Source organism: Passer montanus, unplaced genomic scaffold, assembly GCF_014805655.1.
Source record: "Passer montanus isolate IOZ18808 unplaced genomic scaffold, ASM1480565v1 scaffold18, whole genome shotgun sequence".
NCBI lineage: Eukaryota > Metazoa > Chordata > Aves > Passeriformes > Passeridae > Passer > Passer montanus.
Window position 1 is genome coordinate 10,072,540 of NW_024365381.1, and position 15,597 is coordinate 10,088,136.

The window sequence follows — 15,597 nt, forward strand, 5'->3', positions numbered from 1 at the left end:
CTCTACCACATGCAGTCACTGGGGATGGTACCATGTTTTCATGCAACCGTATCAATATGAACACAGGTGACTACATGTTATTGTATGTACATGTTTTCAGTTTTTCTCTTGACTAAAGTTTTGCAAGATAGAAACCTGGGGGGAAAAAAATCTAGAAAAAGTCAACTGAAGAAGCTCAGCAATTGAATGTGAAACTGGTTAGTGGTGAAACTTCAGTAGAATTACGTTCAATTCCAAGCCCCAAGTTGTCACTGATACTAAAATGCAAACGAGTAATATTTTTTTTTAAATTGCAAACAAAACAAACAAAAAACCAAGCTTCACTGTTTCAGAAGCTGTCGGGCATTTTGCTGCCCTTGATTTGTGTTTTTGGGGGGCTGTTTTGGATTTCTTAACATTAAAAATCAACTGGAAGTAGTCATAGTGTATATTGGATATGTTTAAAAGGGGCTGTTGAATCCTTAGAAGCGGGCTAGTGAGCACAGTGAACCTTTGCATGTTTTTGGTATGAGTTTATAAACAATAACGACAGACTGTCAGGGTATCAGCATTGCAGGGGGCGTCCATTTACAGCACGGACGAGTCTGAAGAGAGATCAAGGTAAGATTTATAATTCTTCTACCTGTTCATTTCTGTTCATTACTTCAGTTTATCTGATACTGTTCCCATCCCATTACCCTGTCAGATCCTTTTATTTAGGTTTACAGAAGTTGACTGAGGTCAGATTTTGATTACAAAATACACCAGTTTATTTTTTCAATTGGATTTTAAGGAAGTGGACTTAAGGATTTTAATATACCAAAACTTGTGTGTATTTACACCTCTGTGAATATATTTTTTATAAAAGAAAGAAACTCACACTCTTGAGAACTCTCACCATAAACTAAGTTTTTGAGAGTGGTGAAAAAGCAAGAGTTCAACTAAAGAAATTTCTATTGGAACATCTAAGATAACCTGTAAGTATCAACCACTTCAGTATGTAAACTTTCTTTAAAAGTATATGAAATTTGAGGTAAGTTTTTTTTAAAAGTTGACAACCTAGTTTAAAATCTGATCCTACTGAGGTTTAACACTGTAAAGCTCCTGGATAATACAGTCCTTAGAAATTAGTTTTACAGCCCAGTGTGTATTATAGGATCTAAGTTTTATTTTTTTCACATCAGTTTTCTACCAATTCCTACCATTTTTAGTCCCTTTTTCCTTTGTGATTTCAATGTATCCAACATGGTTTGCCTGTATTGTGTTATCAATGCAGCATAGTTTCACTGGATACATTAATCACTAGTGAATTAGCTTTATTTCTGTAATCCTTTGTCGGTTCTCTGGTCCCTGTGCCTATGGCAGAAGAACACTAATCAGGTAAGATTGCTTTTTAAAGTTGTCTTAAATGCTTTGTTTAAAAGAAAAGAACAAAAAAACACAAACCAGAGAAAATGCTGTTTCATTGTTACAGTTTTTAATTTCATTTCAGTGATGGTAAACGTGGAGCCAAAGGGGATAAACCTGTTTATTCTGCTCAATATTTGTTCAAAAAGTGGTATTCTTGCATCCATCAGGTTGAAATTTGGTATATTTGGTTGTTATTTGGTATATTTGTGAACCGTGTACTTGCTCTTCCTCCCAGAAACATAGCTAATAGGCAAGGTTAATCCAGTGTTGGCGGTCCATGTCCTAGCACAGCATCTGTAAGTGAACACATAACAATTGCTTCCAAGGATGGATTTATCTATCGTTCTGTTGATGTATTTTCTATTGTCTTATAGGAATTCTGGTAATAAGAACTGTTTCTATATGAAAAAAGGGGCAATTTTGTACAATTTTTAGTAAAACTTTAGCAGGTAACCTTTAGTTTCTGTGTTTTGAAAGAGCTATTTCCAACCTTTTTTTACTTGTCTCCGTCTTGCAGTGGTGGAAGTTAAGATTCCATTCTGCAGAGTCCAGTTCTTACCAATGAACACTTAGAACTTTTTTAGGGAGGGAAAAGGGGAAAAGTGACAGTTTTCTTCACTGTTTAACCACATGCACCACGTGTAAGTGGATATATTTCTTTACCCAAGTTTTCATCTAGGATGATTTTGGTGTGCCAAGACTTTTTGGGAAACAACTCACTATCCCAGTAAGCATTCCACTGAAATATATTTTCCTAATTGAACGGAGTTAATTTTATCAGCTGGAAGTTCACTTTACTTGTACCCACCTGGCTTATCAGGCCAGTGGAATTTGAGTCCCACCTGAGTCATGACTGGTAGTGCACACTGAGTGTGCAGTTTATTCAGCTCATAATACCAGGCCAGCCGTACTCTGCTAAGGTTGGAGATTGCTGGTCTGTGTAGATTTGTGCTTCTGCACGAAATTTAGTCTTGTGATTTGCTGCATTTTGATTTCATACTTACGAGTTCCAAAAAATACCCACCAAACCCTATTTAATATTTTAAAATTAGTGGCGGTTTTGGTATTTCCATTACCAGCCTTGTGTGTTGCGTCGGGAATATCCAGTTTGTGTAACTACAAAATTAACTATGAAAGTTCTCTTGTTGGTTTTTAGAAACTGGAGGAGGAAAAAGGCAAAAAGGAGAAAGAAAGACAGGAAATTGAAAAAGAACGCAGAGAAAGAGAAAGGGAACGGGAGCGTGAACGAGAAAGGAGGGAGCGTGAAAGAGAGAGGGAACGTGAACGAGAGAAGGAGAAGGAACGGGAGCGTGAACGGGAGCGAGATAGGGACCGTGACCGAACTAAGGACCGAGACAGAGACCGCGAGCGGGACAGAGACCGTGACCGAGATCGTGAAAGGAGTTCAGATCGCAAGGATCGGAGCAGATCAAGGTAAATGTACTTCAGCTGCTATTTATTTCACTTTTTCTTTGTGCTGTTCACTAAATGCATGTAGTTCAGTAGGTCAGTTGCCATTCAAAAGAGAATGATCCTTGTGGAAGATCAGAGTAACAGCAGGAAATCAAGACTGGGAGAGTACTTGATTTCCCCCACAGCACAAGAATGTAAAAACTGCAACATGCAGTAAGCAACTCTCCAAATATGATATAAGCATACTGGTTTTATCTTAGATGTCTCCTATTTTTCATTATTAGCTTTATTCCTGCTTAAGGTTATCTTATGTTTGTGGTATTTCTTAGCATAAGCAGGTTTTATCATTTCCTTTGTTACATAGTGGGCTTCTTGGTTGGATTTTGGGGAGTTTTGTTTCAGTTGGTTTGGCTTCGGTTTTTTGTTTGGATTGTGAATTTTTTTAGTAAAAGCAAGGGGATTACTCTTTCAAGCTGTAATTAATCATATCCCAAGTGCTGCTTCCGCTTAAATCATCTTGTCAGAAATGTTAAGATTGTCTTAAACTGCATGAACATGAAAGATTTGTTAAGGATACCCTTTATTTCTGGTGATTTTGGCTGTGCAGAACTGCTCAGTCTCATAAGAAATTGCCCCATGCTCATGCTTAGTTCCTGTAGATATTGCTATTTAATGGTTAGTGTTCAAACAGTGACTTTTAGTGGGTTTTGGAGTACCTGTCAGTAAGTATTGATTTTTTGCCCATTTCTGTACCAGCTAATCATCTTCTATAACTGCAGAAGAAAAATAACCTCTAAGATGCTATTAATCTTTTGGTTGAATGGGGAGGAAGGTTCTCTACTGAACTTTGGGATTTTTTCTTCCTTCAGAGAAAAAAGCAGAGACAGGGAAAGAGAGCGAGAACGAGAGAGGGAAAGAGAACGAGAACGCGAGAGAGAACGGGAAAGAGAACGGGAACGGGAGAGAGAACGGGAGAGAGAGCGGGAAAAGGATAAGAAGAGAGACCGAGAAGAAGATGAAGAAGATGCCTACGAGCGACGAAAACTGGAGAGGAAACTGCGTGAAAAGGAAGCTGCATATCAAGAGGTAGGTTGCAATTTTTAAGATTCTTTAAAAAAAAAAAAAAGAGTTGATAACAAGTCCTCTAGTATAAAATACATCATTCTCCTCTTCCTAAATATGAAGGAGTTGAGTATCTTTTGAGTACATAAGCTGGGACATAATATGTTAGTCACTGTCAAAACAGACTTTTTATTCATTTTTAATTAAAATTACGCAAATTATTTATAGTACAGTTATTTTAAACAACAATTCAAACTAACTTTGAAGTAGTACTGCTGTTCTTAATGTTCTTGAAGATTGAAGTGTGTTTTCTTCTGTTGCAGCGTCTTAAAAACTGGGAAATCAGAGAACGAAAAAAAAGTCGAGAATATGAAAAAGAGGCTGAGAGAGAAGAAGAAAGAAGACGAGAAATGGTAAGGCTTATAGTTTGACATGTAATTTTCCCTGCCTTGTTCTCTTGGTCCCATTTAGAATGGAATATTCTTCTGTTACTTTATGTGAAATAATAGAGCTCTCATTTTGTATAAAGGCCGTGTGTGTTTTTATACAAAAAAAAACCCCCAGTTAATAGACTTGAAACAGAAGATGTCTAGTAAGTGGGAGTACTGTTTGAAGTCTGAAAAACAGCCTAATGGTTTGGTCTTATGAAGGCAGAAGAGTGAGAAGTAGGCAGCTGCAAAATACTGTGGTCTGATCATTGTGTACTGTTATATCTGTAACTTCTGTCAGATTTGTGACAAAACCTGCTGTGTTCTATGTCATTTAGGTAGAACTGGACCTGTTTTTTTAACTTCCAAACCTGCTCATGTGCCCAAACCTTTTATGAGATACATTAAAGAATATTGCATCATATCTATGCACTTGATAAACGCCTGTCCTTAGTTCATTAGTTGTGAAATTATCACAGTTACCAATGTAACACTTGGAAGCTTTGTTGGAAGAGACACCTTTGGAAGACAGATAATTCTGTAATCTCATCGAAAGTTATTTTAAGTTTTAGGGGTGTTATTTCACTTGATAGATTCCTAGAGAAGGAGAGAAGATGTTAAGAGAGTAGAAAATGGGTTAGAAATTGCTTCAAAGCCATATATGCAAAGAAACAGGGAAAGAGAATTATAAAATACATTGTTTCATGTGGAATCCAGGTTTTCCCTTTAAATGCATGGTGGTGGGAAAAAATGTACTCAGTGATATTTTCCATTCCAAATCCTCCTGCGTGTTGGCTGTGGATGGCATTTGTAGAAAACATTGTTTTATTTTGTGCTGAAATTACAACCATAATCATAATTTGTTTCCCAAAGTCATTAGCACAGAAATATATTGTTGTTGGTTTAAGGATATTGCTTAAATGCAAGTTAGAAGGTCCTAATTTAATTTCTCTTAAAGAACTGGGGGTTTTGCCTCTTTTATCAGAGGGAGAGAAAGTGTTTCCTCTCTTTCTCCCTCGCCCCCTACAGTGTCAGGCCTGCACATTAATACCACATAAGCCCGTACATTAGTACCACATGGTTTGTTTCAGTACCACAACAGGAGGGTGCTTATCCTAGGAGCAGCTATCAGATTTGTTTCTGTGCGTGACTGTCTTAAAAAAGCCCTTGAAGCAGAGCCGTACTGATAAAATACACTTAGGCTGCCATGTTAAAATACTCAGTAGCAGACTTAAAGGATTTGGAGAAAAGAAACTTTTGATCCTCTTTATCTGTAATGTAAAACAAAATAAACCAAATAAATATATATATGTGGGTGGGAGGGTATGTGTGTGTGTGTGTGCATATATATATATATATATATATGCAAATCTCCCTTACAATACCAGTGGACTCTCTGGATGCAATACCAAAACCTTTCCATTTTCTCTTTGGAACACTGTATTTTTTAGTTGAAAGCAGAGTAGATCTACAATTAACTTGCTAATAACATTAATAAATTTTAAACTCCTGGAAAGGAAACCAGAAATCATTATTTAAGTTTCAATTCCTTGCAGGCAAAAGAAGCCAAACGGTTGAAAGAATTCTTAGAAGATTATGATGATGACAGAGATGATCCAAAATACTACAGGTATGTCTTTGTATTCCCAACAAAAAAATGTCCATTGGTGATTTAAACACAATTGTGGGGTTTGTTGGCAGGGGCTTGTGGACTGTGTATTTGATTGGTAATGTGGCAACGTAAGGTTAATGTGGCAATAATTACCTAACTTTTTTTTGGTGTCACTTCATAAGTGACAGAGTGAAAAAGGAAGCTTCTTACTTCTGGTTAATGCTTGGGAGTAGGTGTCATTCCTATCACTTAGTATTTGTGAGGCAGGGCAGAGGTCAGTGTAATGTTAAAATAAGGTGCTGGGAGAAGGGAACAAGCATGCCTCTAAATAATTTAAATACTTTGAAGAAGCTGTAAATAATATGAAGAACTAGCTTGTTAATGTAAATGATTTGGAACATCCTTCAGCGTGGGAATAACTAACATTTGCATAAAACTAATTTAGCAGACGTGGTTCTGGCCAAAAACTTATAAAACTTAATTATTTCTCTAAAGAGATCAGCAGCCACATGCTCTACTTTTGTTTAATGTGGTGGGGTAGATTCTGTACAGTAAGGTTGAGAACTGATATCTTAAGATTCTAATGTTACAAAAATGGAGGATGCCAGGTGCTCTTATGAATCTTATTTTCATTTAGTGGGGGATGTATCTGCATGAAATTTTTCTTGTGTTGTGGTACAAGCCCCTCGTTGAAATGATGTCTCAATAAAAAATGTGTCTTTTATAGGGGTAGTGCTCTTCAGAAGAGGCTAAGAGACAGGGAGAAAGAGATGGAAGCAGATGAACGAGATAGGAAAAGGGAAAAGGAAGAATTAGAAGAAATCAGGCAGCGTCTTCTTGCTGAAGGACATCCAGATCCAGATGCAGAACTCCAGAGGGTGAGTTGCTGTTGGTGTGACAGGAAAATTCTGATTGTATTGAGCAAAATTGTGTAATAAACCTGATATTTATTATCTCTATTTGCTTTTTCTTATAAAGAAGTCCAGATAGGCAATAGGAACAACGAAAACAAAAAGACTTTTCAGATTTGATGGGGTTTGAAAACAAATTTGAATTGGATTCCTTACAAGAATGCCCGTAGTTATGTGTCTTATTCTTGACTAACAGCCTTCTAAAGAGGAGGATCTTTAGATTCTTCAAACAGTACTGGTTTTGAGAGAGCTTCTGTTTTTGCTAATTGTCTGTTTCATTGTAGATGGAACAGGAGGCTGAGCGACGTAGGCAGCCACAAATAAAACAAGAGCCAGAATCTGAGGAGGAAGAGGAAGACAAGGCAGAAAAAGAAGAAAAAAGAGAAGAGCCAGAGGAAGAGGAGGAGGAGCCTGAACAAAAGCCCTGCCTTAAACCAACTTTACGACCCATCAGTTCTGCTCCATCTGTTTCTTCAGCTAGTGGAAATGCAACTCCTAACACACCTGGTGATGAATCTCCCTGTGGCATCATTATCCCTCATGAAAATTCACCTGAACAACAGCAACTGGAGGAGCATCGGCCCAAAATTGGACTCAGCCTCAAATTGGGCAAGTTTAAGTTTTATTTCACTCTTCCATATGGGATCAAAATAAAAATTGCCAAGCTGAGTAGCCACATGGTTTTCCAAATATGTTGTATGGTTTAATGTATTTATATCAAGTAGATGTTATCCAGCTGCTGTGCTTGAGTTGACCTATCCAGATAATATATTTTATAGAGCTCTCTTCACCTAAAAACTTGAGGGCAAAAAAGGAGAGAAATTTAGGCATGTTCAAGAGCTAATTTTTGTAGGAATGTTCTGAGCTGGAATTGGTTATTTTCACATGCTTTTTTACCTTAATATATCTGTAAATATCTCTTTGAAACTCATTGCTACTTTTCAGTGGTGTAACTATATGTTAAGTTTAAGACCTAGGTAGTTCTCATGTTTACTTAAGACCCTTTTAAAGAAAAAAGAAAATTAGATTTTTTTCCTTCCTTTTAGACTATAACAATAAACTGAGGACAGTTTTGAGTGAAATTTGAGCCTATAGTTCCTTAGTACTGTAGCAATGTCCTGCTGTTTTAAAAAAATTATTTCTGAGCAGCAGAACTAAGAACATTTGTATTCCAGAAGGTTTGTGTATTTATTATTTACTATTTTGACTAAGTCATGCCGGGCTGCACTTCAAGCTCACACTGTGTTATATCTTGAATGACAAGAGACTGTATAATATTAGGCTGATGAACGCTTTTCTTACGCATTGCAGCCTTTCACTCTGTGCTCTGCCTTTGCTGAGGCTGGGGCTTGACTATAGTCTTCCCTCAGAGAGTGCTAACTGGTTTCAGGGCAGAGAAAGAAGACCCTGTTTTTCAGATGGGTCAGTCATGAACACACTCCATTAAAGATTTTTACCTCTTTTGCCACTTCCGTAACAGAGCTTGAGAGACTAAAAGCCAATGCCAGTCATTCATAGACGTTTATGTAGCATACAGAGCAATATTCCTCAAGTAAGAAGAGGAAACTAGTTCCAGCTGCAGTTGATGAATGTTACTCTGCCTTTTGGGTTGCAGGTGCCTGCAACAGTCCTAATCAGCCCAATGCTGTAAAAAGGAAGAAACTTGCTGTGGATAGTGTTTTCAATAAATTTGATGATGAAGACAGTGACGATGTGCCCCGGAAAAGGAAACTTGTTCCCCTGGATTATGGAGAAGAAGATAAAAGCAATATCAAAGGCAGTGTCAATACAGAAGAAAAGCGCAAGCACATTAAGAGTCTCATTGAGAAGATACCCACAGCAAAACCAGAGCTCTTTGCTTATCCTCTTGACTGGTCAATTGTGGATTCAGTAAGTTGATTCATTTAAGCATTTTTAAAAAGTCTTAATTTTTCCTAGTAAACATTATAATTGAATAGAAAAGCAAGATTACTGGGACCCTAGTGCATTGGAGTATCATCAAGTGGAGTCAAACTTGAGTACTCTCTTTATTGTTCATACATAATCCTTATTCTGAAGTATGGCTGCTTATTTTTGTTTGGTTTCTCTCGAATTGCCATTACAAATTATCAAGCAGTTTTATGGAAAAAGAAAAAAAGACTGTAAAATGTTTGAGTGGCACTCAGAAATACTTGCAGATGCCAAATCTCTTAAGGGTTATTTCATTGATAGCAAAAGGTATCTTCTGTTAAGTAGCTGTTTGAGTCTTCTAGATGCTTATTGGGCAGTTGTCACAACAGAGTGAAGCTTAAGGTAATTATTAATTCTGGGTTTGTGGTTTTTTGCAGACACTAATGGAACGTCGAATTAGACCATGGATTAACAAGAAAATAATAGAATATATTGGTGAAGAAGAAGCCACACTAGTTGACTTTGTTTGCTCTAAGGTTTGTATCTTCTGAGTTCTCTGTGAAGTTAGAGCTTTGCTCCCTATTTAAAATGCAACAGTGACTCCTGTACTTGTGTTTATAATGGCTTCTGTTGGTTTATCTTGGGACTACCCTTTGAGAGCCACAGCAAGTCCTGAGAGTATTGTGACACAGTGGATAAGCAGACAGTCAAAAGCAGAAGTTGAATATTTGCCAGGCCATATGGGGGTGTGTATATATGTAAATAAATGGAACTCTGTGGTATTGAAAGACAACTTACTTGGTTCTGGAAAAAAAATTAAATACTTAACAGATAGATGAGAAATCCAGTTAGGAGGAGCGATACAGGGAGAATTTTGCCTTTGTTTTCCATTAGCAGCTTATTGTTGAAGGAAGAGAAGCTTTTTCTTTAAATTAAGGAAACATAATTGCAGATATAAGAATAGCCAGCAAACACAGGACAGACATGTGAATCTCTGGAGCTTCCTGGAACTTGTTCCTCAGTAGTTTGCTATAAAGTAGGACTCACTATGATGGATTCTGATGCAGTTCAATACTAATTTTTGCCATGGCTATTACTGGAACCTGATGAACTGCAAATACTTCTTGCATGTGCAGAGCTTTCAGAATTCCTTAGACATAGCTGGATTTTGTTAAAAAAATGTATGCAGGGTTTATTCTAAGTTTTCAGTCTAAAAACATTTGTTTCTTCCAGGTTATGGCTCATAGCTCACCTCAGAGCATACTGGATGATGTTGCCATGGTAAGCAGAAATTCTGTAACTGATTATACCTTCTACATTTTACTGGAGTTAAAAGTCAATTATGCAAAATAGCAAGAGCCCATAACAGAAAACATGTGTTAGAAATCATTAAGCACATCATGCTAGCACAGGTATCTAGGTAGAAATTACTGACCCCTCTTCAGAACTTCTCAGTACTCAGAAATGGGGAACAAAAATTTTTGTCCCTAATAGTAGATGTCAAAATCAACAGTAACAGAACTGCATCAGAAATAAAATGTTTTCTTCCTTCTTGTTCTTATGAGTAGATTTGTATTAGTGGTTTAGTGGGTCTTTTCCTAATTAATGAGCAAGAGGTGTTTTTCCGTAGAAGAATAAAAGCTCTTTTTTGCCTAGTGTTGGAAGAGAGAAACAGAGTGTAATAATGCTACTCTTCCACCATGTTTTCATACACCAAAAGATGAATAAAAACTAATTCACTCCTTCCTTTAAGGAAGCTTGGAGGCAAAGTTGATAGAAGCCACATGCATAGTACAAGATAGTAGAATGTTTTTGGTGTGACTTTGGAGAGATGCTGTGCATACTAAGTTTGTACAGATTCAAGAAAAGCCTAGATAATAAGCTCAGGGAAGAGAAATCCAGTGAGGGTTTATTTAACAAATATCCAAGGAAGTTCCAAATGAAAATGAGCAGAGATTAGGAGTTAATTTAAGGGAAGAGACCACATGTGCATGTCCTGTTCTTAAATTGTTTCCAAGCTTGCCATTTCTCTGCCTCTTCCCAAACCAATTTTTTTACTAGTTTAGTAAATAGATACTAGTTTACTGATGCTTCTACCTATAGGTGCTCAACAGCTGCACTATATAAGTAGTTAGAGCTTGGTCAAGTCACTGTTGCTGGACAGACAAACTTGCCAGAGTTTCATTTGGTCCCTCTCTCAAGGACTTGTATTACACTGTATCTCTTTTTTCTGATGTATCTACAATTATAGATATCTTTATAACTGGAATGCATAACCTAAAAAATAATCTATAAAATGTGTATTTCCTACAGGTACTAGATGAAGAAGCTGAAGTTTTCATAGTCAAAATGTGGAGGTTGTTGATATACGAGACAGAAGCAAAGAAGATTGGCCTAGTGAAATAAAGCACTCTCCTTGCTTCTAGGGTTCCATTTCAATTTTGGGCTTTTTTTTTCCCCCCCATTGTTCAGAGACTTCGAATTCTCTCTGTTCTCAGAGACTTGAGACCTGTATTTTTTTATGTAGAAAATGTGAATTTTTTTGTCCTCTGCTCTGAGGCCCCTTTTACCCTTCTCAGTTAGTTATCAAATCCTGCATTGGTTCTCTTTATAATACATGAGGTACAATTACCGGTATGTTTTATAAGCTGCAGCTACTGTACATGCTCTTTGGTAATTTTGTTATGTTACTCTGATTCTTGTAAATATTAAGAAAAAAAAAATCCCTTGTTTTGCAAAACATTTGCACTTAATGTGGAACTATATCAGTTACAGATGAAGACAAAGGATTTTACTGCAAGTTTATCAGTCTTTTTTTGGGAGCATACTTCCCCTTTTTTATTTAAGAAATGATCAAAATACAATTTAAAAATAAGCATATTGAGCTGTTTTCACAGAACAGCTTTGTGTGTTCATTTGATCTCTTCATCTGACTGGAAAAGGAGTTCCTTCAGACTTCTCTTTCTAATGTGAACCAGTAGTAATCTTGGTACTTTGTTGCCCATTAAGAGTTACTAATGAAGCTGGGAACCTAATCTCTTGTAGATGCTCTGCTTCTTTCCCAGAAAGTGCAAATCACAGGAAGTTTTTTATTTGCTCAGTTAAAACAAGAGCAGGACCTAAATTCAGTAAGTGCTGTCTAATGGTTTTTGGTTTTTTCTTCTGCTCAATTTAATTCTAGCCCTACCTACTATCCTGTCTGTCTCCAAAATAATCAGATGGCTTTTTTAAGAAGAAACTATTTTTTAAAACTTTTCTTTTTAGTATTTAGACAAAACAAAAAGCTCTATTTGGAGGTAACTGTCTCTTAACAAAAACCAAAAAAACAACCATGTAAACTAAAACATAAGTTGTCAAACAAAGCTGAAATCTTGTTTTTATCCGTACTGTTAAACAAGCCCTGACTTTTGTTTTCTACTGTATGCAGTCTGTTGTCCACAAAAAGAGGGTAATATTTTCCTGCCTTGTTTGTATGTTTTTTTTATAAATAGACTGATATGGTATAAATGATGACATGTACTGTAAACTGCATTTTTTTTATCTCATACCTGGGTAAGAAGTCAAATCTATAATGTGCTGTGAGCTGTTTTGATTGCAGGAGGACTGTGTTCCAGGGAGCAAACGGTCTCAAAGTTATTTTTAATTTTTGAAACAAAATTCTTAATATCAAACAAATTAAGTAAAGGTGTTCCAGTATCTCTGTATTGTATTTAACTGAAGGATACAGGTTGACCTGTTCAGCAAACATAACTGTGACCTTGAGTTACTAGTTGTTTGTATCTGGAGAGGACACTTGAAAACACTGTTCTTAACAATTGGGATCGTGTATAGGTTCCACCATGTAAATATTTCAGATATTAAAAATGTATATATTTGATTTAAGGGTTGATATTCTTTTGGAGTCTTATGCAGCATGCAATTGTATTTAACACTGCTTACTGAATCAAGTGTTCCCAAATTAAGGGGGTGGGGGGTGTTTAAAACTACCTCCTGCTTATATCAGGTTAATGGAATCCTGCAAATTTAGATGTGATCCCAGTATGTTCTTTCTCATCCCTGTGATGCTACACTACACATCACCAAATGTTCTTTTTTTAACTTTGTCATGCTCAGATGTTACTTTCATGTTGTGCTTGAGTTTGCCTGAGAATGTTTTGGTTTGCATGCTTACATGTTGCAGTCGTTCCATTTTTTTTCTGCAACTTGATGGTTGCAACCCTAAGAAATTACTTCTCTGTTCTCCCTATAGAGTTCTGCATCATCATCAAAAAGTTTTTAAATTCTAAATAAATTCAAAGCTTGCTCTGTTTGTAGCAAATACAGAGAAGAGGGAGAGTGAACTTCACGAGTGCCTTTTGACCTGGTAAATGACATCCTCTCTCATGAGTAGTAGTTAAACAAGACAAATGTGACAAACACGTTGTAATGCCAATGTGTGACAGATTGCCCAACATCCTCATCCGGATTCTTCAGAGAAAGCTCAGGTTGTGAAACTTCAGTTTATTTCTGCCCTAAAGTAAAGCTGTGTGTGCAGTGGATATAAGCTTGGAGACTGAATGTGCTGGGATGAGAAAGACATGTAAACTGTAAGCTGGAGTGTTAAATATCTAGGTAAATAAGTATAAAGAATCATTGTGATATAAAAAAATCAGTTTTGTGGAAGTTCAGGTTTTTTTCAGTAGTGGAAGAAGAAAGGGATGTTCACTAGATGAACTCTGGTTTGGCTTATCAGCTTTTCCTCTTTCAGAATGCAAGTATAAAGTCACTTTTACCTCTTACTGAAAGTTTTGTTATTATGTCTCAGTGATACTGTATTTTGTGTCAGTGATGCTGGGGAGTATAACACAAGTTATGTACTGCTGATGTTCTTAGTAATAGAAAGTAACTTCCATTTGTTAACTTTCAACATGCACTAACAGAATTATTTCAAGGTAAATTTGAGAAATCTGGGGTAGAAAAAGCCTTTTTTGCCAATATTACCAACTTCACTGTCTGGATGTATGATTTAATACACACTCTTTGTTATGTTAGACACAGATCAAGAGTGTGCTCAGAATGTGCTACGTGAGTAAAGTACAGATGTTGCCACCAGGTACTCAGTGCATCAGGCCATAGTACAACCCATACTGTGAGGGAAAGTTACTCCAAAAGTTCCACACACTGTGTAATGAAAAAATACGAGTAATTACACAACTGGATGTACTTGTTCATCTGGACCTTACAGTGGAATAAGGCTTTAAAACTTGACATAACACATGCTCTTATTCTCCTTATAATCATTTTGTGTAACTGCCAGTCAGTGTTTGGAATATGTCAATACAAAATCTAAAGTATCATTTTTCTTCATTAATATGCACTGAAAAGAAATGGGAAACAAGGAGCAAGTAAGATCCATTACCAAGAAATATATATTTTTTATATTATCTTTTAAATTGGTGAGAGTCTTATTTTGTTCTTAAGAGTATTTAACCTGCTCACCTGCTGATTGGGTCTTCTAATCTTAGCTGTTTCCTTCATTCTCTTTAGGCAGGAACCTGTACTAAAAATGATCTAGCTAGATAGTCATGGCTCTAAATGTGGGCAGGGGAAAGGCCCTAAACAGGGAGTTTAGCTTCTTACGGAATTCCTCTGTCTTACTACCAATGCTTTCCTGTTACTGAGAGGGAATTAGACCGTTCATGTTCTTACTAAACAGGGTTGCTTGATAGCTGCTTGCAGGAGTAGTATTTTGGAAAGTGGATACACTGAAAACTGCAAATTGTTGGGTTTTATATGACAACTGAGTCATGCTTTTTCATATTCTGTACATTATCTGGTGCAGGAACATTGAGTACAGAATTAAAAATTAGTACACAGTCATGCAGTGCGAACAATATAAGGTACTGTTTAATAGACATTTTGTCATAGATCAAACTGATACTGATAATAGAAAAGAGTTTGGGACAGCTGTATGCCCGTGTTTGGTTGGTTGACTTTTTTGTTTGGCTGTTTCTCCCTTTTAAATTACAAGTAGTTTTATTTGATTAATGGTTAGACATCACTTTCAGTCTAAAAACGGCTTCTCAAATGCATTTCATATTTCTGTGAGCTACTGGAAGTCAGTATTTGCATAGCAATGCTTACATCAAACCTTTTAGGTGCAATAGTTCTCTCCCACCTAATTTTACCATAGATTTTTCTGTAGTGTAGTCAAATACTAGAATACAACATTGTTTTAAACATGCAGAATTGCATGGCCCCTCATTACATTTTTTGTATTCAGAGTGGTTATATCTATCATAGCATTTGCTATATGTTACTAACCCAATTGATTATGCACTTGAAAAGGAATTCTGGATGATATTTCAAATATGGATAGCAAGGTAAGTTTCAAATTTAGAAGTAACTATCGGTTTTTCGACTAACCAGTCACAGGTCTACTTAGAGGCTTCTTGAAAAATACCATGTTGACTTTTAATACTGTTTTTACTTTGAAATATAAATGTCCCTTTAAGTTACTTTCTTAATGCCGTTTTTTGGGACCATTTTAAAACAGGGTTACTGGCATATGTATAACTTGTATTCAAAAGAGCCGAGAAGTGTATTTTCTCATAAAACCTCTCTTTACCTGGCACCAGGTTAAAAAGGTCAAGCTGCATTTCCTTTGCACGATTCCTGGCGGCTGGACTGAGCGACTGTTCACTGCTGTCCAGCCAGCCTCTCCCAAGCGCTGCCTTTCTTCAGGTCCCACCCGCGTGTCTTGGTTCCCGGCCCTTGCAGGCACAGCTCGCAGCGTGTTCTTCGGGGGCGCTGCCCCGTGCGGGCTCGGCCGCAGCTCCCGCGCCGGGCCGGGGCCGCTCCTGGCCGCCCGTCGGAAGTGAGGTGGCGGCGGAGGGCGGGGCGCGGGCCGGAA

General features: G+C 37.0%; 1 protein-coding gene and 1 long non-coding RNA gene across 3 annotated transcripts in view; one reads left to right on the forward strand and one right to left on the reverse strand.

The window, feature by feature from the left end:
* Positions 1-12,582, forward strand: part of RBM25 (RNA binding motif protein 25) — a 32,810-nt gene extending 20,228 nt beyond the window's left edge. For both annotated transcript variants that reach the window (XM_039704905.1, XM_039704906.1), the window contains 10 exons: positions 2,546-2,823; positions 3,672-3,888; positions 4,188-4,277; positions 5,849-5,922; positions 6,632-6,782; positions 7,100-7,424; positions 8,431-8,705; positions 9,143-9,241; positions 9,939-9,986; positions 11,019-12,582. In XM_039704905.1, coding sequence (XP_039560839.1) covers positions 2,546-2,823; positions 3,672-3,888; positions 4,188-4,277; positions 5,849-5,922; positions 6,632-6,782; positions 7,100-7,424; positions 8,431-8,705; positions 9,143-9,241; positions 9,939-9,986; positions 11,019-11,111 — 1,650 coding nt within the window. In that variant the 3' untranslated portion in view covers positions 11,112-12,582. The remainder of the gene's footprint in view (positions 1-2,545; positions 2,824-3,671; positions 3,889-4,187; positions 4,278-5,848; positions 5,923-6,631; positions 6,783-7,099; positions 7,425-8,430; positions 8,706-9,142; positions 9,242-9,938; positions 9,987-11,018) is intronic.
* Positions 766-15,545, reverse strand: LOC120500274. The gene is made up of 2 exons (XR_005627056.1): positions 15,313-15,545; positions 766-1,683 (listed from the first exon to the last, which is right to left on the reverse strand). It is a non-coding gene; the product is annotated as an uncharacterized LOC120500274 (long non-coding RNA).
* Between the last annotated feature and the right edge of the window lie 52 nt (positions 15,546-15,597).